Here is a 25,276-nt window from a genome sequence, read left to right as displayed (position 1 = left end):
GAGGTGCCGGTTCACCTCCTGAGTTCAGTGCTAAGGTGTGGACCGATGTGGACAGACATAAAGTTCCAGATTTGTCACGTGATCACATTCATTTTTCAATCAGTGAATGACTATTAAAACATTCCTAACTCATGAACCACCTTGTATTAATTGATTTCATTGATTTGTCTTTCTACATTTACATCAGAGAGTATAACGTTTGATGTAATTACAAGCCTCATGTATAACTCCTTTTCAATTCAAACCAAACCTCGACTTCTGACACATTTAGTACACGTACACAAAATTCATTCACTTCCGACTATTTCAGCCCAAAGTCTTCCAGGAACAATGACGGGTACACGGACATCGCCGCAGTGGGAGCCCAGACCTTGCCAGACTGCTCTCCTGCTGAGAAACAAATGGCAGAACAATGTCCCACATGCTCCCCTTCACAAACAGCTTGTGTGTTTACCTAAAGGTAGCCTTGAGGATCTGTCCCAAGGTGCTCTCTTTGGTGTGGTTGTTGTATCCATAGAAAAGGTCTCCGAACACGGTCTGGTTAGCCGGGATGTCGACTGATTCCCCGCAGTCTATTCCCTCGGTGCAGACCTCGGACAGCGGCAGGCACGACCTCCCATCTGGTCCCCGTTTGTAGTCCTCGATGCACCTAAAGTGACAGAGTTTTGAGACTTTTTCTGCCATTTCTTTTCATCTCATTTTGAGAAATAACAGGTGGTAATGAGACTACTTTAAAACTGTTTACTCTTTAATAGTCTGCCATATGACAGGCAGCTGCTGTGAGTCTTAAATGATTAAAGGAGATCACATGACAGATGACAGGACCAATAAGATGCTTTCTTTGGTCTAAATAGCTAACTTTATTAAAGCCCCATTCCTGCTCTGACTAGAATGACTGAAATGAAAGTGGTCAGAAAAAAAGAAAAATCTCTTTAATCTTCCCGGTGTGACCCGATATAATCGAGTACTCAAACGATTAGTTTGTCAGAGCCTCATTCGTCTGCCAGTCTCATAATCAAGGATCAGTCCATCCACACTATATAGGGGTGTTTAATTTCTCATTTTACATAGATGTGTCTGTTTTCTCTAAATACACACCACAGCCTAAAACACCAGTTTTTACAGCATAAATAAACCTGTTTACAGTCGGTACAATAAACAGAAAAGGTCTGATTAGTGCACATCCTGTATGTTTTTCTTTATTTAAAGGGGTCCGTTTGGATTGTATAAACTGTAACAGTAACACATGTTGTCCAAAGTTATGCCTGTAGCTTCCTGTCGTAACAGAAGGCTGAGGTCACTCAGGATCGCCAATTAATGTTTATGGTCTATGGACGCGACAGGTAGATGTTTGTATTAACATAGGAAAAGTGGGTGTGTATTTAGCCTATGTTTGCAGTGATTGGGACACTTAAAGGCAATTATATAATCAAACTGTCAACAACGAGGACTGTGAATTATTATTTAAAACGTATCAATAAAATCATAGTTGAATTGTTACTAGAGATTAGGTGTTTTTTTATGTGTACATTTTCACATGATTAAAAATGTGCACAACTCAGCCGTGTAGGATCAGCAAAGAGATGTCTACTCAACTGGCACATCACCCTCTATCTCAGTGAAGGGCTGAACTCACAGAGTCATGTCAACTCACTCTCTTTGAGGTTTTTTTTTTGCATCTCTGTAGAATAGAGAACAGAAAATCTGGTGTTAAAGAATTGTGAAATTGGGGATCGGAGGTTAAGAGAAAGCAATAATCTGCCTGGGAGTGACTCTCTCCTGGATGCCAAATGTCGCAGACTTAATGTCAGTCTCCAGTGGGACGAGTGGAGGATTAGCTGAATCTGCAGTGCGCAGAGTAACAACAAAGAAGTGCTGCAGCTGTGAATTCAATCAGACATGATGTTTGATGTAAGGATGACAGCAACAAACCAAAGCTTGTTCTGCTCAATTTCTAAACCACTGTTTGCAGGATCCTGCTGATCATTTCACAGCAGGCAGAATCAAAAACAAAACTTTTATTTAGAACACGCTGGGCAGATCTCCACTTTCATTAAGTACAAAGTTATACATGCAGGACACTAATATGCTGTTGTACGGCTCATTTGCTTCAAAAATAACAACAACTGGAGCCTTTGAATCACCCTTGAAGTAACTCCTGTTATTCCAGCTGGCTGGTTTCAGAACTGAGTTAAAAATAAAAGCAAGTTGTAAAAGAGCTGGCTTTGACATTTTGTGTAAACAATCTTTGTAGAGAATTTCAGCCAGTACTTGAGTGGTTTGAAGTGAATAGTTTATACTTTTCAATACTATCAGAGGAAGATCTCAAAGGAAATGTAAGGTCATGTACGTTATTTTTTAATGTCTTTGTATGCCTTTATTTGAGAGGATAGAGTCAGAAATCAGGAAGATAGAGAGAGAGAGAGAAAGAGAGAGGGGGGGGGAATTGTGACTGTACATGTTAATCTGTTTCCCTCTGGAGGCGCAGCAGCTGCAAAGCTGGACATCCTGTCTTTGTAGCAGGATGTAAACATGTTCATTTCTACTGTAAAAAGGTGTGTTTTATTAATACATGATTAACTCATAACAGTAAATTATGTTATTTATGAAATAATTATATTTGCATTATTTTATTACTTTAGAACAAACCTACTCAAACATGTATTCTATCTTTCATTAGTTTTTCAAAAAACAAAGAATAAAACATTGGTACAGTCTGCAGAGGTCATTATACAATAATCAGTCAATCATACAATGTTGCAGAAGCCCTGAACGTATGCAGGGCAACAAATGAAAATGTTTTGCAGGAATTATTTTCATGACCCCTCTCGAGTTCAAAAAAGATTTAAAGTTGTCTTACGAGTCCGAGCATCTTAATTTGTCCCTTATCCTTCTCATTTCCTAACTGTCTGAGGTTTTTTTTTATTACTTATGATAATGCTGGGATGTGTGTATTTTTAATTTGTGCTTCCAATAGTTCATCCTACAACAAACAAGCCAACCATAAGCCTTTAAGTATTTTCATGCTCTTGAAAATGAAGCGTTAGCAGATAAGCTTAAAGTCAAACGTTGTAGTGATGGGGATATTTCCCCTGAGGTTACAACATATTATTTTAAAGGTCACATATTATCCTCCTTTTCAAACAGTTTAAATAAGTCTCAGAGCTAATCAAAATGTTTCTGACGTGTCTTGTTCTAAATCCACTCTGATCCTGTATTTGATCATGTCTATAAACCCCTCTATTTCAGCCCTGCTCAGAACAGGCTGGTTCTGTGTCTGTAGCTTTAAATATGTAAATGAGCGGTGTCTGACCACGCCCCCTCTCTGGAAGGGCTCAGGTGTCTCGGGCTTTCTCGCTCCATGTCCTATTGTTTATGCTGAGAAGGCAGACTCAGAGAGCAGAACAAACACCTAGCTGTGGGAGTGTCACCCACCTGTGGGAGGGGCTACTACCCTTTGTGATGTCATGAAGGGAAAATCTTCAAAAGGCCTATTTGAGCACACAGTTTCTGAAAAGTGGAGCAGGCAGAAGATGGAAAGCACGATCCTTTCTAATAATTGGCAGGTTTGTTCAGACTATAGAGTCACATATTAGTGTTAGAGAACCATGGTTGAATGTATTTAGCAAAATATGTGACCTTTAATTAGCTTACAAAGTGTTCTGTATGTTAGAGGCTAAACTCTTTAATATGCATATCCTAAAAGTATTTGCAAAATATATTCTGTGATAATAATATGATGTGAGATTAATGGTAGTTTGGCTTCACCTAGAAACACTGCAAACACTCACATGCCCGGATGTCATGTGCATTTTGTAAGCACTCCGCACAGTGAAATAAGAGGTTTTTTTTATAGTGATCAAAAATAGAATGCGGTGAACGTGTTCTTTCTTACCCACAGAACATCTGGATGTTGTAGAGAGTGGGGTCATCCTCCAGAGGAGCCAGCTGCTGCAGACACAGCTGCTCACAGCCTCCATTGAAGCCGTCAGAGCAGTCGATGCCGATGTGGTGGTCGTAGCACCCGGTCCCATCCTTCATAGGACTCAGCCCTGGAGGGCACTGTGGGAGGACATAAAAGCGTTTTAAAAAATGACTGATGTTAGCAATTACACACTTCCTCTTTATTCAGGGAGACATTCACGGTGCTGCCAAGAACGAACGGAAGCTGCCACATTAACGCTAATCCCAGCTGGGACAGGTAAACAGACCTGATAACATCTGTGCCACCGAGTGTAAAACAGTCACATTTCTGTTGTCATTAGCGCAGCCTGTGTGAGCACGGAGCTTCGTCTGTGAAGAGGCACACACAAGATGTTTCCTTTAGCAGTGTGATATGAAGAGTTGAACAACAGCAGCAGAAAGGCCGCAACAGAGGGAAAACTGGTTCAACGTGCACACTAATTTGAATACTCCTTAAATATATTGGATTAGATTGGAATACTTAGAAGTCGGTATACACATAGACATATTTCACAGAAATGAGCCTGGTTAGTTCGGAGTCTGTCATGGTCTGTTCAGGGTGAGGTAAGGAGCGTTTAACAGCTGAGATAAAAGGTGTAAAAATGACACGTGATGACAGATGGCAGAGAAATCTACCAAACTGAAGAAAGAACATTCTACAGTTCATTTAGCAGATGCTTATATCAAACGTGACGTACATCAGAGAGCAACACAATCAAGGGTCTAAAGAGGAGGAAGGAATATCAGTGAGTACAAAGGAACTGCTTCAAGTCTGATCAGACACACAGGTGCTAACAGGAAGTGACCAAAGTCGGAGAACAACATCGACAGCTGTTCGTTAGGAGTTCTTCACAGAAAAAGTTGAAACTAAAACGTACATTAATTGCATTAATAAATAAAGTTAATTACATTTGTGGATTCCAAGAACCATTGAATAACTCAAGGCTGGAAAATACAACGCTCTCTTGAAAAATAGTACAAACCCTAATAAAAATCTTAATAATATTTGGAGTTTGTCTGCATAAGGCATCGAGATGTTATTGTTCCATGCGCAGTGATTTTGTTTCTTCATACAAGAAATATGACATTGCTTCTGCCCCCGCTTCAATCATTACACATTCAGCTACAGTAGGTGAACTCTTGACTGCAAACTTATAATCTTAGTTTTAAAGTTTTCTCTTGACTGTTCCAAAAAGAAAAAAAAAATAGGGAAAAAAATAATTTGCATGGCACGTCCAAACTTCAGGATCAAAGATCAAAGAAATTAAAAATCTGACCACATCGTCTATAAAAACATAATACACTTTATAATAGGATCAGGCCACAGTGCAGGTTTTAATCAAGTTTTATTACAGCTGAGATGAGACTGTGTTCATATTTGATTTGGGAAATTAAATCCTTAAGTTTGGAAAAGTATGACACAGCAACCGGTGCCATAAATTAACTTCAAGCTTTTAAATGAAACACTCTGAAAAATAAAGTTTCTGCAGAGCAACTTTTTGATGAAACGCAGCCTGTGCTGGGGTGAAATCACAAAAGCACTGTGAGACCCGACTTCACCCCGCTTCCCTCCTTCCACACACTCCTTCAGTATTTTCCAGGCAAAAGTCTGAGAGACCTGTCAAGCCAAATTCACATTATGTCTTCTGTCAGCCATTACTTCAAAGGGAACTTTGATGGAGTGCATTTTAACAAGGCACCACTGCCTTCAGAACAGCAACGAGGCAGCAGCTCTCCTCCGCGCACCGTGGGATCATCCACTGCCTATTTGATTATTTAGGCCTACAGTGTTCATTAGAGAGGCCAGGTGGCTCATTTGGCTAATAAAGCTGACGAGGTTGTTCCACAGTGCCGTCCACAGTTGTTTGCACTTTGAGTCTGAGAAAACAACATCTTTGCAGAGTGTTCTTCTTCATAAAGATCATACATTTAAAATAAAACAAAAAGGACTTTATTAATCCCGAGGTTGAATTTACACTCTGTCATTGAGAGACATGTTAGATACCTGACCACTTGTATGTACTGGAACTTAAAGCAGCGGACCTCCGGTTTAAGTTCCTGAGCTACTGCTCCTGTGTGAGGATTTCCATCATGTTCAGAAAAGTCCACAATGTGCCGTTTCAGTTCCGCTCTTTTAGTGCCATCTGTTTTCACCATGTGGAGTTTGCAGTCCTGCTAACTACCGGACGTCTCAAACTGACAGTCGAGAACTGCTGAAGAGTCGCTCTGCCCAGCTCTACTTGTTGTCTTTCCAATCAAACCAGATCTCCTCAATGTTCATTGACTTAACAACATAGTTTGCTTTCAATGCAAGATGAGATGACTTCATTTGGACAAAGTTCTGACAAAGTGGCACCGCCAGCCTGGTTTGTGTTGATTCGTATCCCAGTACATTATGAAGTGACGGTGCATCAGTATTTCATACCGGAGGAATGGGAACTCTCACACTATATCTTCATTTGTAGTTTACATTGTGAAAGACACCATGTGATTACTGCGAGTTGTTGTTGCCTCTGTCCTATGAGGAAACAAAGTGTAACTTGGTCATGATAATGCACTGTGTTTATTCTGACACGTGCTCTGCTCTTTGCCTCCTCCGTCTCCTGTTGGACAGAGTGGAGGTCCTTTTGTGAATGCCTGGAAAGACATTTGTTGACTCTGTGTTTTGGTTGCACTGGTTTATAGGAAGCAGCCCACTTTTAGATGAAGATGTGCATCTATACAACCAGACTCATGGTACCTACACCAGATATTTCATCCCTCAAAGTCTACCTGTCTGATCAAGCAGCTCGTTTTTGTCCAATCATGACTTCCTGTTTCACTGGAGAATAAACGTGATGTGCCAGAGATCACACTGTCTTTTTGAATTGAATTGAGTAAGTTTATGGTAAAAGGAGATGTTAACCACCTGTTGTAAGAGCGTGTCTATTTGCCCCACTGAGGATTTGATTTGAAAAGAGACTCTTTAAACATCACATCTGAAGAGTTTTCGAGGTTGATGGTTTAATCTTCCAGCAGGACAATTATCAACACAGCTCAGTTTTTACCTTGAAAGTTGTTCCCAGACTGGAATAAGGGCCGGTGTCCACCCAGGCTGTTTCTTTGAACTGACCTATTTCTTAAAAGGTTTATTTTTGGGCTTTCATGCTTTAATTTAGAGATAGGACGGTAAATAGAGTGAGAAATTGGGGAAAAAGGGGGAGTGTGGAATGACATGCTGGAAAGAAGCTACAGGTGGGAATCAAACCTGGTGAGCCTGTTTCAAGAACCATAGCTTCTGTACATGAGTTGCCAGCACTGACCACTAGGTGACAGCGCCCCCGCAGTGCTCATTTACAAAACAAAATACAGCTCAGTGTTTCCAGCACCTCGCATCCTGAGCAAAAAAAGTATCCTTGGTGTCGTTAATTCACTTCTCCATCACTGACCAATCAAGTTCAACAAGGGGCGGGACTTCTCATTATAGCCTTGTCAACAACAATGGCGGGGATGAAACTTATCTGACGGTTCCCAGGTGTAGAGCTGCCGCCTATACCTGGACACAATTAATTTACATGATTTCATCTTTTCTTGGTGATTTATCTCTTTATAAAAGTAAACATGAAGCACACAGCGCTGTCTATGACAAACCAGTCATTAGAGGGAAGTGGAGGTCAAGTTTGGTAACCTAGCAACAGCGCCCTGAAACACAGGCTCTAAAGGTTTTTCTTTGCCCGTCGTCCCTCGACCTGAACCCCTTTGAAGATGTGAAAAGATGCACTCAAGAGAAAGTCAACAAGTGTCGACTCATGAAGATCTAACGAGCTCCTCACACCTTGTTAGAGAGGACTGAAGCTGTTAGTTTGGCTTCTCAGAATAATAAACCACCAGAACAGTCAATAGTTTGGCCTTAAAAATTGTTTTATTCATCTTATTTCACCAGCGAACCACTTATGTCCTGTCGTTGTCTCTGCAGCCATTATTACCAATTCAGCCAAACAAAACACAAACTTATGGGTTCAATCTTTCATGAGGCTTTCAATAAATACCGTCACTCCCTCCTGTTATTGTATTTCCACTTAAGTGCAGCTAAAACACGTTTCATTCCTGACAAACTCTTCACAATGAAACCTGCAAGTTAGTATTTGGTTGGAAAGCCTTTACCATAAATTAATCATATCAGGATATGGTGTGTTTTAAGCAGTAGTAACTTAACACAACATTTGTCTGAGAAGATGAACAGGGATACAGGAGGGACTTCAAATCGACACCCGAAGGAGAACTGTACACAAAGTGACTGCTAAGAAGATCTTGCTCTGACTTATAAATACTAAAATAAAAACATTTATTCTGTTTGAGTATACCTTCGGGCTTGTTGGAGGAGAAGCAGGTAACTTGTTATTCACAATCACAACCTGAACACACCCTGTTGTTGTTGTGATGACTCCCCTCTTATTAGCTCATATCATTTTAAGAAAACAATACAGTGAAAAGCGCGGTCCTCTCTGACGCCCACCTTCTGAGAGGAGGATCGAGGTCCTGATGTGATGGCCGAGGCCTTGTGAGACTGTGAGGCGTTCATTCAGTACACACAGCTTCAGGTTCACTTATTACTAATGATCACCTGTTGAAACCTTTGACGTGTGATGTACTTTACCATTCGGTTACGTGAAAACATTAATGGATATGCTGAGCTTACGCTGGCCACAACCGTTCTCCCTTCAATCTCCTCACAACACAACCTAATTTCTCCGTTGTGATCATCATTTCTCTAAAGCCCCGTTTCCACCGAGCGGTCCGGCTCGGTTCGTCTCGGTACGGCGCGCATTTTGCTGTGTTTCCATAGACTAATCCCAAATAACCGATCCGTACCGTCCTATTTTTTGGGACCGTTCCGTTGGAGTGCCAAGAATGTCGAGCCGACCCGAGGTGGAGCTAAACACTGCAGTCCGCTGATTGGTCAAAAGAATCGTCACTTACCGTGTGACGTCGGCAAACAAAACTCTGCCGTGTGTAAACCATTGACTGTAACACACAGCTGATTGTTTACGTCTGTATTTCTCCTCGCCGATCACAGCCTTCTCTGAAACAAAGCTTGATTGAGTTTTTGTAATAAAGAGTCACATGATGTCAGTGACAGAGGAGATGAACTGCTGGATGTCTTTCATTGTTGGTTTTAATAATAATAATAATAATTTACACTTTATTAATCCCACGAGGGGAAATTCGGTTTTTACACTCTGTCTAACACACACATAGGCCGAGATACACACTCATGCACAAACAGGGTTCTAGTGACATGCATTAATGGAGAGGTCTCAGAGTGAGGGGGCTGCCCACAGCGAGCGCTCCAGAGCAGTTTTGGGGTTCGGTGCCTTGCTCAGGGGCACCTCGGCAGTGCTCAGGAAATGGACTGGCTCCTCTCCAGTTACCAGACCAGTTTCCGGACTTGGTCCGTGCCGGGACTTGAACCGGTGACCCTCCGGTTCCCAACCCAAGTCCCTACAGACTGAGCTACTGCCGCCCCACTTTTGCTTGTGTTTATTATTATATTTTTCTCCTTTGTGGAATTTATTAGTTAGTGGTTAACGGTTAGCGGTTAGCTGTTAGCTGCTATCATGTGATGCTATTACGTAGCGGCTATCGGCATCAGGCTTACACACCACCTACCTATTAGGGCAACTCAAACCGATCAAATCAAACCGAACTGAACCAAACTGTACTGATCCGTACCGGACTGCTGTGTGGAAACGGGGCTATAATGACCTGATCCGGATCTCTATGATTCCCAGCAGGTTCATAAATATAAGCCTGTGGATGTCATATGCAGATAAATATAGTCTTCCTTTCCATTGACGGAACAGATAAAGTTCTAAGTTGTGTTTGATACACTCGGGTCTTTAACCTGCACGCTGGTCTTTCAGCACTCAGCCGTGTTGCAACTCTGTCTTCCTGTGTACAGTTTTTCATTATCCAATCAAATATGTCTTCATGACATATTAACACATCAGAAAGGTAATAATGTGTCCTCTGTCCGAGCTGAGCAAAGGGCAGTTTGAAAAGAGGAAAATGTAATGGACTACTTTCACTCTGCTGACACCACCAAGTCGAAGCCACGAGAGTTTGCAATAAACGGCCGTTTCCTTTTCCAGGCATGTCTCACACTGATCCATATGTATGAGGAGCAATCGTTTCCATTTGTTTGACTTCATCAAGATTAGTTTGATATTCCTCCAGGAGACCCGGTACAACCGCAAATGTGCTCGACTGGAACCTTTATCCTAACAGGGAAATGAGAACCCAATATATACATCAATGTAACCACCGACTTTTTCTCCTTTTTAATTTTCCACTTTTTCCAATTTTTCATTTTTACTGCTTAGTTTGTCTCAAATCCTTTTTTTCTTTCTTCAGCTTATCGAGCTCAGCGTGAGTTCAAGCAGGAAGACTGGTACATTCCTTCACACATTCATTCAACCTCAACCCACTCCTCCTATAGTCCCCCCGTCTAAGTAATTAACTCCGCCTCAACGTCTCTCAACCAATCACCACGCTGCTGACAAATGCTAAAAACAGTCTCTTTCTTTCACGATATTCTGTCGTTTCAGTGCATCCGCTGCAACACTCAGCTAATGGTACACTCACGTCAGGCGTTATCTCGTTTCACGTCCCATAATGTCAGATTACGATCTCAATCCTTTCACAGAAGTGTCCCAAGGCAGAAGTTGTGGTTTTATACTTAATCATAATCATTCTTTTAGGCCTGCTTGTATACTTTGTGTTTACTCATGTTGTGATGTGATTTAGATTGTGTTGTTATGCTTTTATTAGCACTCTTTGTTTTATTCATGTTTTCATTTGAACTCTCTGCCTTGAGAGACTATGTCACCTGCACATGTGTAGCTTGTTTTATTTAGACCGTTTCTTTGACGAGGAACTGAACAGAAACCCACTCGTTCAATTGGCGGCCGTAGGGGAGGCAGAGAACAGAGGCAGGAGAACGGTCCACGCGGGAACAAGAGAGCGGAGCAGGACCTGCAGGAGGAGATGCCGAGAGCTGAGACACAGAGCCAACACCGGGGAAAGACTGTTACTAATGCGCGAATACGCGCATTAGTAACAGTCTGGTTTGGAAGTGCAGCGGGTATCTGATTGTGTCTGCGTGTACACTGTACTGGCAGTACTTGTCTTGTCTCTTCAGCGTGTGTTGAGCGACGAAGGAGACCCTGCGAGGGAGACAGCAGGTGTGGGCCAAAGTGCTTTTTAACTCTTACGTTTTAAGTACTGGACTTTTAGCTTCTCTTGTTTAATTCGCCCTTTATATTTCTGCCTTTTAACTGACTTTTAACTAAGACACTTTATATTTATTTTTTATTTTTGAAGTGGCAGAGAGCGAGAATATCAGATGGCAAAGACTTAAATCTGGTAAGCCTTAGCTTACTGTCCCTCAAATGGGACAAAATTGTGGCTACCGGGGAAAACTTCACAACATTTTTTAGAGTTATGGCTCCCTGATTCATTAGGGATTTGGGTTTCAGACAGTTTGCTGTAGTCTTTGGTATATTTTGGGACATTATCTGCTCTCTATATGGCGAGAGAAGGCAAGAGCTGGACGCGGATCAGGCGCCGATTGGAGATCTAAATCTCAAATATGGCAAAAACATTTTTTTAAATAAATAGCATAAATCATTCTCCCGGAAGGCTGCTCTGGACAGCTGCCTGGACTGGTCCGTTCTGGTCCGCCTGCCTGGACTGGTCCGTTCTGGTCCGCCTGCCTGGACTGGTCCGTTCTGGTCCGCCTGCCTGGACTGGTCCGTTCTGGGACGGATACATTAGTGATGGTTGCCGGCGACGATCAGGTCCTCTCCCGCAACCTGATTTCAGTTCTGTTATGCTCCACACGTTGAAACTCTGTTGGAGCCTTTTTATGCATTCCTCAGAATCGGTAAAACTTGCTGCTCTCCTCAGCCTTAATATTCCTTTTTCGATTTGACTTTTCAGGCTCGTCATTACATTATTAATCTCAAGACAACTAAATGTGGAGGTGCGCGCTCAGTAATCATAGCTCGCACTGACACCCCCTTTTTCCTGGTCAAAGCAATGATTAATTAGCTTGTAATCAGGCCTCAGAGTCTCCTCTTTCCTCGTCACAGGTCACTAGCCCCTATCATAATCTTGTTTTAATCTTCACCTTAAATAAATGTTCCCCAAGTGTAATTTGGCCCTGCAGCAGTATTCGGGGAATTCGTTCAGAATAGGTTCTGCCACAACCGCAGTCAATCACGACCTCATCTTCTCTTCTCTGCAACAACTCGGGCGATGGTCTTCCTCTGCCTTCGAATCCTTTATTCGCCCAGACATCAGCACGGCTCTGGCTAAAACCTGAACTCTTGGTGCTTAAGTTATCACTCAGTCAGGCTGGCCACATGGGGGGGGGGACCATGTAACTGTATAGAGTTAAAACAGACTTCCTAAACTACAGTAAATGATGCACCAAAAATGATTAATTAAACCACAGCTGACTCCAAACTAAAATTGTCCAGGAGACCCAGAAAGCTGATGTGCTTGTCTTGTCTTTGAGGTGATGATCTGTGACCTGCCTGATCTGGAGCCATCGCTCCACCCAGGATATAAAAGCCCAGCTTCCTGTACATCGGCTCTCTATCTTTCACTCCTGCCAGATGTCAACATCATGTTTGTTTTAGTTCCTCTGTGAGAGCACTTTCCAACACCACAATGATGTTGCACCCATCCACACCTTCACCATTGTCTATACTGATTCAACACACCTCATATGTATTGTTTTGGATTTATTTAATCCCATTTTTGTAATACAATAATCATTTTCCTTGTTAAGAATATACTCTGTCAGTGTTTGTCATTTCCCACGAGCTGGGTTGTGACAAAAGGGAAAGGCTGCCAGAGAGACCTTTGAGAGACAAAAGGCAAAAAACTATCCAGCACCCCATGTTACACACTGGGTCACAGGCAATTAGGAACTAAGACACACAAAGATCTTAGCTGGTGTTTATATACACACAGACAACTTGAGAAAACACAGGCAGACGCTCTCACTACCTCTGAAGGTGAGATAATGAGTGAGCACAGAGCAGTGGACACTCAGAGTATAGAAAAGCTCTCCACACCTGGGCTTAATGAAAGCCAATCAGTGACACACACACACACACACACACACACACACACACACACACACACACACACACACACACACACACACACACACACACACACACACACACACACACACACACACACACACACACACACACACACACACACACACACACACACACACACACACACACACACTACATCTAACACTGTTTTTCCACACAGAATCCACGCAGCCACTCATTACCCCCCTGAGTACACAAAGTCGTCATTTAATAAATCCGTTTTCAATGAAGTCTTTCCTGATTGAAGTGGAGCACAGTGTATGTGCATTCATTCACCTCCTTATTCAACCTCCAACCTCAAAAATTGTTATACATCATCGTTAATAAATACTTGTTGACTCTCAATTAAGTGTCTCCTGGTTTAAATAAGAATGCTGGTTTAAATTTTAAAATGTACCGTGCCTCGTCATACACTGTGAAATCAGCTGTATCAGACGCACGTTTAATACCTACTTTTCCATCTTTAAAGTCGGCTGTCTTATACACCTTTGCGACCAATATACCAGGATGAAAGACACGCGCCGTCTTCACCGAGAATGCCACCATCACACCTGCACACGAGGTGATCTGATCGAAGATTCATTCTCGTTCATTGTGTATTGCGCGGTGATTAAACGCTGTGCTGGGAAACGTAGCGACACAGAGCAGGCTAGCTGCTCCACTTCTTTCACTCTCTTTCTCTTTTGATTGAAAGAGATCGATATTAAAGTTGACAAATGACCAGCGGAGGAGGGCAGCACGACACACGGGCTGTGGCTCAGTCCGCAGTCTAAGTTTAAACCCGTTCACTCTCGGAGGCCTACTCATAATTGAAATATAAAAACGAGAGTTCGATAGGTGTTAAAAGTTGAAGCTTCACATTTTGAGCTTTATGAAGAAACGTATTTAACATGTCTGTTAAATATTTAAAGTACTGCAGTATATTGTTAAAATGGAAAAGACAAGTGTGAGGAAGTGGATGGTACTATTTGTATTAGAATTATTTGTTTTAATTTAATGTTGATCGGCCTAATTAAAGGACTTACACATTATTCTGTCTGTCTTTATCTGCAGTTTCAAATGGGCCTCCATCTCCGATGATGAGCATTCATAATGATGCTTGTTATCTAATAGTGTGTGTGTTCATAATGAATGAAGGAAAGCAAGTCAGGAGCTCGATGCACTGCACTTTTAAAGTATCTTATTTTGGATGGAAGTAATGAAGGGATGGAAAACAAAACAGGATCTAACGTGTTTGTTGTATTTAACAATTCTCTCTGAAATGCACGATGTTGTCAAAGTCACAGTTTTAGATGAAACGTACGTTTTCACACAGTAATTCAGTGATTACTTCTCAATGCCTCGTCACTAAAGTGAAGTGATTTAACCTTTTGTTTTAAGGTGTGATGAAACTTTAGCACAAACATGTGGACAGAGCAGAGATGGGATGTTCTGTTGAAGATGGCTTCGTGTTTTGCTTGCAGTGGAAACCAAGGGCCATAACGGTAAATGATACGCCTTATCAGTAGGGCATTGGGGCATAATTAGAATGAGAAGTGTCTTCACTGAGTGATTATTCTCTAATTAGACCACAAGTGCCATTGTACATTTCAGGCTAAAGTATGGGAGTGAGAGGGAACACATACCAAGTGAAGGCACAGGCAGAGCTGCTGGAATTGAAAAGACCTCACTGATGATAACCGTGGAAAAAAGGTTCACAGTTTCCAACAAGAAGGCAATCCCACCAAGCACGGAAATTGACATGACAAGGGCAGCAGGCAGGTTGAAGACGAGCACAAAGGAGCAGGTTATAGGAGGTGACAGTGACAGAGGAAAAATACTGACAGGCGGGTCTTTAAAAGAAAGTCTTCATCGCTTTGGAAAGGAAGCAGCAGAGGGGAAATGTTGAGGTACTAGGGTTAGAGAGCAGGATGGAAAATAGGGAGTAGGTGTGTTGGTTTGTGTGGCATTCAATTCAATTCAATTCAAATAACTTTATTTGTCCCCGGGGGGCAATTCGAAGGCAAACAGAGCAGTACATGAACCACAGTGCAGCAATACTAAAAGTTGAATCAAACATAAGTGTCAAGATGTAAGTGCAAAGTTAAAGTTTAAAATTACAAAGGCAGATACGAAAAGAGGCAAGAACATCTGGTGAGAGATGGATGAATGACTCAGTCTATAGAGCGGGAGGAAAATGCAACGTTTGCTACTAAACTGATCAAAACAGAGACAATACATGTAAAAGTGTGAATGCAGTCCTTAAAGCCCTGAACACTTCCAGACAGTTTTAGGAAAGTCCGTTTCAGAAACATATTAAAAACACATGCCTTGTTTCTAGCATGTTCCACACAGTAGGAGGTTGTCACCATCCTCTGAGCCTGATTCACTAAAGTATTGCAGATCTTTTGCCTGTGCCTCGGTGCCGTTTCTGAAGATTTACAGAACCATTTGTCCTTTTCTAAGCAAATTATCGCATTGCAAAAACGTGTCTCATTATCGAACACCAGCGCTAACAGCCACACACAAATTACCATCCGTGGAGACGAGGTGATAAAAGCTTCACTGCACATGTTGTGTTCAAACTTTCCAGTGATCAGGAAAAAACTATTTGGCTTCTGTATTAATGAAAAATAAATGATATTTTTTGATGATGTTTTCCAGACACGCCCAACCGGTAAGAGATCCCGGAGTATACCCAGAGTTCGCTGGAGGGATTATATGAATAAATGAATGAAAACCTTTTTTGCCCCTAGGGGAATTTGTCTTGCACAGAGAGCGTAAAAAGCACATCAAATACACTAAAGCATCACATGACTAAAAGAGGGATTTCAGTAGCAAGTTAGATAAAGTGCAGAGTGCCAAGTACAGTGCATTCTAAAGATCCTGTCTGCTTTGGGAATGCCTCTGTATCCCCCGGGAAATGTTGACTTACTGCGCTTGGTGTCACGGCGACCCGCCCTGGACAAGTGGTGGATGAATGGATGGATATTTGAGTACACACAAAGAAGATCGTCAGCTGTCGGCTCGGTGAACGCTCGTCACCCTGGTTGTTGCGGTGTTTCCTGGTTTCACCTGTCTGCAGTTTTTTTGGGCCGATTCGACATATTACATAACCGTTTGGGGAGAGGAATCACTCTGATTGGCTGTTCGGAGGTTTCATTTATCTCCAGCTCTCGACACAGGTTCAGAAAAGACCCTTGAGCCTGCATGTATAGACACTGTGTTTAAAGACCAAGCATATTGTGATTACTTTGAGCTTTCCTTCAGACTCTCTTGACACTCTGAAGCTTTGGTCCTTCTACTTGCAAGAAGAATAAAACCAAACAAAGACATAGTTTGACTCAAGATCTTTTCTTCTTTGCCTTGATAACAGAAATGTCCAGCACACTCCTCTCCAAGCCCATCATCTTTGTGTCTACACTATTGTCCTCTGTCACCGTAAACGCTCTGCTCGGAGTAGGAGGTCGGCTTCTTCTCCACATTCAAACACAAAACGTTCATCTGCTGCACTCAGACATCAGCTGAGCCAGACTTTCTTACAACTTACAGTTTAGCAACTTTCATTAACATATGCACATTGTGCTAAATCAGGACTTGGTAGATAGTTGACATATTTATTTTAACCACCTCCAACAAAGATTGTGTAAAAAATCATGATGAGGCTTTATACCGTATGTGGTTTGGCAAAACTAAATATGACATATTTAATATATTAATATATTTGTGGGAGTGCAGCGTTTTCTGATTGGGCCAACACAATGTGTAGACGACAGTTTGCTGTTTTACGAATCGAGCATATGAAGGCTGCTATGACTTTCATATCACTCAGAGGGTTTGTTTGTTCTCATTTGGACACAGTTTGATTACTCAGACTCATTTCATTCACAAACCAATATCTATCTTGGTATAAGAAGGGGGACTCATAGTTAGAGCCTTCTCAATCATTGTGATCTTTGAAGTTGAAATATTCATCACCAAGCTATAAGTGTTGTTTTGACTGAAAACAATCATGTATATTGTCATAGCAACAGTGCTGAATGGGCACTTGTGTAAATGAATGCTCCCAGGTCTGGCTCTTCTGACAAACCAATATTGATTTTTACAAACAGCTAAGGGTCGTTCTGGCAAATGGTTTATAACCTGTAATGCAAAGAGCAAGAAACATTGAATCTTCGAGCACATCTGTAGCACAGAGAGTTCAAATTATTGGAACCCTGTGCAATCAATGCAAGCGTGGATATGTGGTGAAGTCAGGGATGAATTTGTATTGACGGGGTCGCTGCACTGGAGCTCGGCAGCCACAGATAGCTCCAGTTATTGACTGCCATAATAGGCTTCCGACATGCCGGAAAAGCGATAACTCCGGGCCATTTTCCAGCTTGTCCGCAGGATAATAATCATTAAGAATATGCGCCAGCCCAGAGTCTTTGTCTGTGGATTGTTATCACTTGAGATTTCAACAAATCTAGCCTCTAATCCTTGGTAAATCATTGGTAATCCTCTGCATAAAGCCACTACCCGACTGAATAGCACCCAAATCCTTCACAATTTTATCCGATTACAAACTTCTCCTGGTTGTTTTCTTTGAAATGAGGCGGAGTCAGTCAACAGGTGAACACTTAAACTCAGTATGAGTGGCATGATAAGGAAGTCATCCAGATTAAAAGTTCCAAACAGGAGTCTTGAAAGGCCAAACTGATGGGAGTGGGTAAAAATAATCATGAAATCTATGCCCTCAATTCAAAGCAACAACTCAGACCAAGACTTGCTCACATCTTTTTACCCATCATGCCATTGTAAGTCTTTCGTGTGATGTGGGACTCTCATTCCTCCCCCTCGGTCTTCCATCTCACCTTTTCCCCTCTCTTCATGCCCGGAGCGGCACTTTGACATTGTTTGAGAATGAAACTGACTTGAATTCATTCAGTTAATTTTTGACACAATTCAAAATACTCCCGATATGGGAACTGCATGAAAACAACAACTATGATGCCTCGCCTCCATTAGAAAGCATTACACAGTATGCTAAAGGTTCAAAACCTCTGTTAAGCTCAAAGAATGACCTCTATATCAAAAGTGCCTGTGCAGCTGAGACACGGGTCAAGGTGTTGTGTTGCACAACTTAAAAGGCTTTGAGGGATTTCAGTCGAGAACATCTTTGACCACGCCAGCAGGGAGGACGATAGAAACCTTTCAGTCCCAGGTCAAACGTTGACATTCTCAAGCCTTTATGTGATTACAAAAAAACTCTGCATTAATCTGTTTGTCCTGTTTAAGCTACAAACGTGTTAAAAGCATCAAAGCAACAGAACATTTGTTGGCATTGAGTATTTACAGCCAGTTTAGAGCTGAAACTAAAGGCCAGTCTCATCAATAAATGATGACCAGTCACTAAATGATCATCCACTGATGTTAACTAATGAATCTGATGGTAAAATCATTATCTGGTAATATTCATTAACTGGACAGTGAGTTAGAGAAATGTCAGTTCCACTATACAAGGAGCTAGCGTTTCAAAGCCTGCATGGGAAAACCCCCTTGAACCCGCATGCCTTTTAATCCTATTTCCTAATGGAGATAAATTCCTGCAGTGCTTTTGAGGCTTAAATGCATCAGTAGTGTGTCATTGCCAAAACAGCATCAAATCCCGACAAGAGCAATCAGCAGGTCGATGCAGAACAGCAATGACTTAGGACTTACACAAAAGGAAATGCATTAACAAAGAACATATTTATCATTCTTTATATAGGGCACCAATCAGGGAAAGAAAAGCCATGAGCGGTGATGCACTGCACTCGCCTTTGTGCAATGCAGCGTGTTTCAACCACGACCATTAGCTGCAGGGTGTGGCTCACGTGTGGGGTGTGCTGAACAGCAGAGGCCATGTTGTTCCATCATTAAGGCTGCTATTAAGTTAGACATTCAAATCAGACCGTCTGACTTCCTGTTGGGTTTTTTTTACTATGAAGATAGAATACTTGTTTTGTAGGTTTGATCCTACACAGACCTACCAATGTTCATGTATGTAGGTGAAACTCACTTTAGGGGCTTGTTAGAACCCGAAATATATCAACTGGTCGATAATGTGACAAAATGCTGAACCCAAAACGTAGAAACTTTTTGCCCAAAATGTAACAAAGTTGTGACATTATGAGGAGAAACATCATGTATAACTGATCCAAAATAAAATGTTTCCACGTTTTGGGCTCAGCATTTTGTTACATTATCGAGCAGTTATTACATTTTGAGTTTTGTAACATGTTTTTAATCACATTTCGGGTCAGTGTTACATTTCAGGCTCTAACAGGGCTTCATGTTATTTTAACAGTCAAGAAGTAGCCACAGAGTTATTTTTGCTCAGCCATGCACAAGGTCCCTAAAGGGCGAACACTGTACCACTTATAAAGCGTGTACAAAATGTAGTGAGTTTTAAAAGCACTTACATGACATCCAAATAAGCAGTCAGTAGACTGTGTTCTTTTTTTTTTTTTCTCTCGTCCTTCACTAAAACATCTTCATACACAAGGCCGTCCCGTCCATGTAAACATGATGTGAACACGACCCGACAATGACTCAGCTGGCAGACTTGAGCTTCTCACTCATTGTAGACAGTCAGGACTCACAGAGACATGTACACAGGAGATGCTTGATCTCTGCTGTAGTCGTGTGTTAAAGCCACCATATGTATGACTTTGTTTAATATATACTTTTGTAAAGGAAGAATAAGAAAAGGTCTTTGCATGATAAGGAGCTTACAACGTGTTCAATGCTCGTGCCTGAATTACAAACAACCTTAATGAAACAAATCCCCCTCACTGTATTGCTCAGTGTGTTGATGTGAGTTGTGTTCATTTATTTTTTGCCAAAGAATAATGATGGACAGGCTGTAATGACAGCTGTATTGTTATTGTATTTATTTTTTGTTTACTTTGATATTTTGTTGATTTTACATAGATCTGGATGCAGGATTCATGCTGACATCTCTCGGCTCTACATTATATATATGCTGTGAAGAGAACATATGAAAAGCAGCTTCATCTGTATGGCAGAGCCTCGTTGTTATTCCACCGATGTGCCCTTGAGAATTCATATGTTTATGTTGTTCTTTTATTTCATTTAGAGGCCGGCCTCAAAACTAAACAGACAGCGTTGGTTATTTGTTCAAATGCCTGAAGCAGCGTGTTCTGCTGACCTGAGAATGACCCCTTGAGGCTGTGTGAAGAATGACTATTGTCTCCTGGGGGGTAAAGGGAAAACATTGTGTCATTGTTTTCAGCCCTTCGTTAGCTGCAGACAAATGTTCCATCCAATATAGTTTCAAGGCAAACGTTCCTATACATGACTCTAAATGGCCCCAATTAAAAATGATGCTAACAAATAATAATAAGAGCCCCATCACCCTGCATCCCTGATTAGCAAATATAAAGTATGCATCATTAACATGTTTGCTTCAACATTTAGTTCCGTACAAATGGGAGTAGGTGAAGTCTTTCACACTGTATTTTTTTAAAAAGCATTGTTGGTGTTGCAATCTGATGTTAAAACAAGCTAATGGTGGAACATGTGAGACAAAAAAAGACAGCTTGAGAGTTAGAGCGAACTCGCACTCGGCAAAGTCGTCCCGTACTGTGCTTAATTATGATGGTCCCTCGTCACCTGAACTGCTGTTTATATCAGTTTGTTCAGTTCTCAGAATTAACAGAAAAGAAACCTCAACAAGTGCCACCATTGGGGATTGTTGTGTTGACACCTCAAGCTATATTTTGCTCTCTGGCCAAATACAGCTCTGTAACTATGTGCTGTATATTAAGGCTACAGTATACCTCCGAGCTTTAAAGACAAATCCTGTTATAGGTCCATGCAAAGCATTAAAACGCATATTGACTGATACATCAAATAAGTACCTCTGATGATACATTTGCCAGAAATTTCAAAGGGGTTTATCCGCACTGCAGAGATAGAGAGAGAGACAGAAGCCCAGAGGAGCATTTACGTCTGATTCACAGAGGAAAAGATCCATTCAAAGGAGGTCTATTAAAGAAATCACATTTCATATGGAACATAACTCCAACATTTTAACTTTCCTTTCATGTTTCCTAATAGAGGAAATTGTCTTGAGAGATTTTTTCAAAGGCCACTGTGATGAGAAAAGAAGAGAGGGTCAAAGGTCGGCCTATCCCATAGTGCTCTGCCTCTCAGTCTGTTCTCCTGTGGATGGTCTGCTGAGTAAGTTCAGTGAAGAAGAACTTGGACTTTTTAGTAACCCCTCTAACCCCCTTCACAGCAAAGTGCTACACGCTCAACAGGGAGGGTGCTTAAGGTCAAATGGACACGATGCTTAAGATATTTCTGAAAGGGAAAGCTGATATTTTTTTGTTCCCGGTCCTTTTTTATTTCCTCAAATGTTGGGTTTGATGTTTTTCTTGACACAATATAACGCTTTGCATGTAAAGACTGTCGATCGAACAAGCTGTTTCAGATTTTAATTAACTGCAACTGACAAGTTGGAGCAGGAAGTCAAAGCTCCTTATTAAACTTTATGAACTTTAAAGTGTCTGGAAATGTGTCTGGAAATTGCGAGACTGTAGATGTCAGATTAGATTAACGTCTCATTAAGCATCCACAACCAGTGAAAAGACAATCCATAACAACAGTTAGTTTCAAAAATAACTCTAGGGTTCTCCTGTAAAATCATGAGGAGGACACCATTGTCAAATTTCTGCAGTCCTTGGTAGTGGTGAGGGCTGTGTCTTAATCAGCTTAATGTGGACCAAATAAGTTCAGCCAGAACTGAAGAAGTAAAGGAGAGTGTCTGTATTTTGTCCCTCCAGAACATGGACGTAGTGTTAGTGACATCACCCTCTGGTGAGATATTTTGAAGCCAAACACTGGTGGCTGGTTCAACAGTGTTAATGGTGTTAATATTAGTGTTAATGGGACTTTCTTAGCTTTTGGAGACGGCTTTAATGCACCACTTGAAGAACTACACATTTCAAACTCTCTCAAATGGCTTTATTACAGTGGATGGTATTAACAGTGGTTGTTTCACCCAGAACAGTCCAAGAAGCGATGGAAACCAATCGTCTATCAACGTCTGGTTGAGATCTACCTCTGAGGACAGATGACGATTCCTCAGTAGTTCGGGTTAATGGCAAATGGACATGAGCTTATATAGTGCTCCTGACTACTCAAAGCTCTTTCACACCACAGGTCACACCTACACATTCACACACTGATGGTAGAGGCCGCTGTAAAAAGTCCATCAAAAGTACTTAATCCAGTGGTGTCCAAACTTTTTTCTTGCGGGCCAAAATTGTCGCTTTAAAATCGCTCACGGGCCACAGGAGTTTTTTTTTAAATATTGGAAGGAACTTTTTGTATTTTGACCTCTTCAAAAAATAATGTAAATACACAATAACTAATTGCAGTGGGAAACTGTTGTGTTCTATTTTTTTGGAAAGAATAGTCAGGCTTTTATAGGTCTCCCTCGCTAACATGAAAAAGAAAAAAAGAACGAAATATGCCGTCTGATGAGGCCTGGGGCCAAAATCTTCAGATTCTTCGATTTGAAGTCAAGGGCCACAAAAAATCCACTCAAGGGCCACAAATGGCCCCTGGGCCACACTTTGGACACCCCTGACTTAATCCCATTCATACACATGCACTGCTTCAGAAGCAGTGGGTGAAGGTTAAGGTGGTTTAGCACCTGAATGACCTCCAGCTAAGACTTTATTTTGTGTGCAGCTTTTAGGTCTGTGACATGAACACAAACACGTCTTGCTCTGTAACATCCGTTTAACACTGTTTATCGTGAAGGCCTCACAGCAAATCTTAACAATTAAACATCCAATACTGAAAATCCAAATGCCCCCTGAGTAAGGATTTGACTTCTTTATGTGGAATCTTTAAAAAGAGATTTGGTCCCGCAGAATGTTTAGCTACCACTGCATGTAAGAAATCATTTCATCCCAAAAATAATTCTTTCACTATGTGCACTATTCTACCAAAGGGATGTACATATAAGAAGACACAGTTTGTCTCTAACCAAGGCTTCAGACTGCCGGCAACAACAGGCTTTGGCTCACTTTGGTTTTTGTGTCCACACAGCAAATCAACTCTCAAGCCCTGTTTCCACACAGCAGTCCGGTACAGAACAATACAGTTTGGTACGGTTTGGTTTGGTAAAGCCTGATCCTGTTTGTGTTTCCACAGCCACCTGTGCCCTATTTGGTAAGTGAATCGTAAGCCGGATGCCGATAGTCATGTCAGCTACATCACATAGCGTCACATAAAAACTAACCGCTAACCAGCTAACCGGCTAATAAATTCAACAAAGGAGAAAAAATGTGACACAAAGAAAACCAACACTGTAAGACATCCAGCAATTCATCTACTTTGTGGGAAGTGACGATTCTTTCGACCAATGAACGGACTGCAGTGTTGAGCTCCACCTTTTAGGGTTGTCACGATATTCTTGGCACCCAGACAGAAAGGTCCCAAAAAGTAGGACGGTATGGATCATATGTTTATTTGGAAATCTTTCCCGGGATTAATCTATGGAAATACCGCAAAATGTGCGCCATACCGAGACAAACCGATGGAAACAGAGCTTCACACACTGTTAGAGTATGATACTCTATAAGTCTCTTTATGATTCATGTATTACAAAGTGCCCTCACGTCCTGGCAACACTTTCTTACCCACCTGTCGAGGGGTTAGGTGCCCTGGTCCCCAAGCCAAACACTGGACTAAATTAAAACATCTGAACAATGGTGATTTATTACAAACAGAACAGAAACTCGTTTACAAATCTCCCTCACATGAACAAACAAATTAAACCGAAAGAGAATAACTTAAGCTAGCTCCCTAACTCCACCAAAAACAGGAGAAAAAAATGTTTAACAGAAAATGGCAGGTCCCCCCTACTGCTTCTACACACTGAATAAGTGTGTACAGTAGTGCTCATAAGGTTACATACCCTGGCAACATTGGTGTTTTTTGGGCATTTTTCAGAGAATATCAATTATACAATTTTTTGTTTTTGTTTTTTTTAAATCATAATGACAATATAAATCACCCAAATAAACCTGATGAAACGTTAGGCTACTTACCCTGGTTTGACATAATGACAGCTTGAAGTCTTTTGTGGTAGTTTGTGGATGAGTCACTTTATTTTCTCAGATGGTAATGCTGCCCATTATTTTTGGCAGAACAAGTTTTGAAGTTTTGAGGCTCGTCTCTGTGCTGTTTGAGGTGACATAAGCGAGCTGCTTTGTGTCATTTGCGTAGTAATGACTTTACTGTTTTTTTTGTGTGTTTTGTGGTTTCAACAGAATCCCTCACTTTCCACTTCTTAATTAGAGTTTGAACACTACTAATTGGCATTCTCAAATCTTTGGATATCTTTTTTATATCCTCTTCCTTTTTTTAAAAACATTTAACTACCTTCTCCCGCTGATCCTCAGATAATTATTTTGCTTTCCCCATGGCAACGTCAATGCAGCACAGGATAAAACATACATGGCTCTGTCAGGAGCCCAGAAACTCACTGACTTCTAACACACACACACACACACACATTGTGTATGATGTCACGCCAAAACATCCAGGGTGTGTGTTTGAGCAGCGTCATTTGGGTAGTTTCTGTTGTCATTATGATTTTTCAAAAAAAAAGCAAACAACTGTTTGATAGTGAATGGCTTCACACAATCACTAACTATCAGTGAAAGAAAAGTGTTTCTATCATCATTCATACTCTCTGTGATGGACACAGCCACACATTGAAAGTTACCTGGCTGGTGTGCTCTCCTTCCTGGTTAAACTAAGGATGAGGGTGGAGCTTGATTTTGTGTACCAAGTGCTCAGATATGAGGAGGGGGGATGAGGGTTACTTAGGGTTACCTTTTAGCTATTTTGTGTCGTCCTCCCTTGTGTGTTGGTTTTGGTTTGGTTTAGTTTAGTTTACATCCTGTTTAGTTAGTGCAAACTTTCAGGAGAGTTGTGTTATTTTGACCTCCTTTAACAAGTCATTTACTTATATACCCAGACAGTCTTTATTTTTGCTTTGTTAAACACAATTTTCGAATAAAGAAACCTAGTTGTTGAACTTTAAATCTGTGTTTCCTTACCTTGACAACTTGGTCCACGACACTCTT

At 41.3% G+C, this 25,276-nt stretch overlaps 1 protein-coding gene across 11 annotated transcripts in view; it reads right to left on the bottom strand.

The window, feature by feature from the left end:
- The window catches only part of astn1 (astrotactin 1), a 393,364-nt gene that overhangs the window by 216,124 nt on the left and 151,964 nt on the right, over window positions 1-25,276 (bottom strand). For all 11 annotated transcript variants that reach the window (XM_079347778.1, XM_079347781.1, XM_079347782.1 and 8 more), the window contains 2 exons: window positions 3,896-4,062; window positions 455-649 (listed from right to left, as the gene is read on the bottom strand). In XM_079347778.1, coding sequence (XP_079203904.1) covers window positions 455-649; window positions 3,896-4,062 — 362 coding nt within the window. The remainder of the gene's footprint in view (window positions 1-454; window positions 650-3,895; window positions 4,063-25,276) is intronic.

The sequence above is a fragment of the Symphodus melops genome, assembly GCF_947650265.1.
Source record: "Symphodus melops genome assembly, chromosome: 7".
Classification (NCBI taxonomy): Eukaryota; Metazoa; Chordata; class Actinopteri; order Labriformes; family Labridae; genus Symphodus; species Symphodus melops.
The sequence above is the reverse complement of the archived record's forward strand: the minus strand, read 5'-3'. Positions and strand labels throughout refer to the sequence as shown.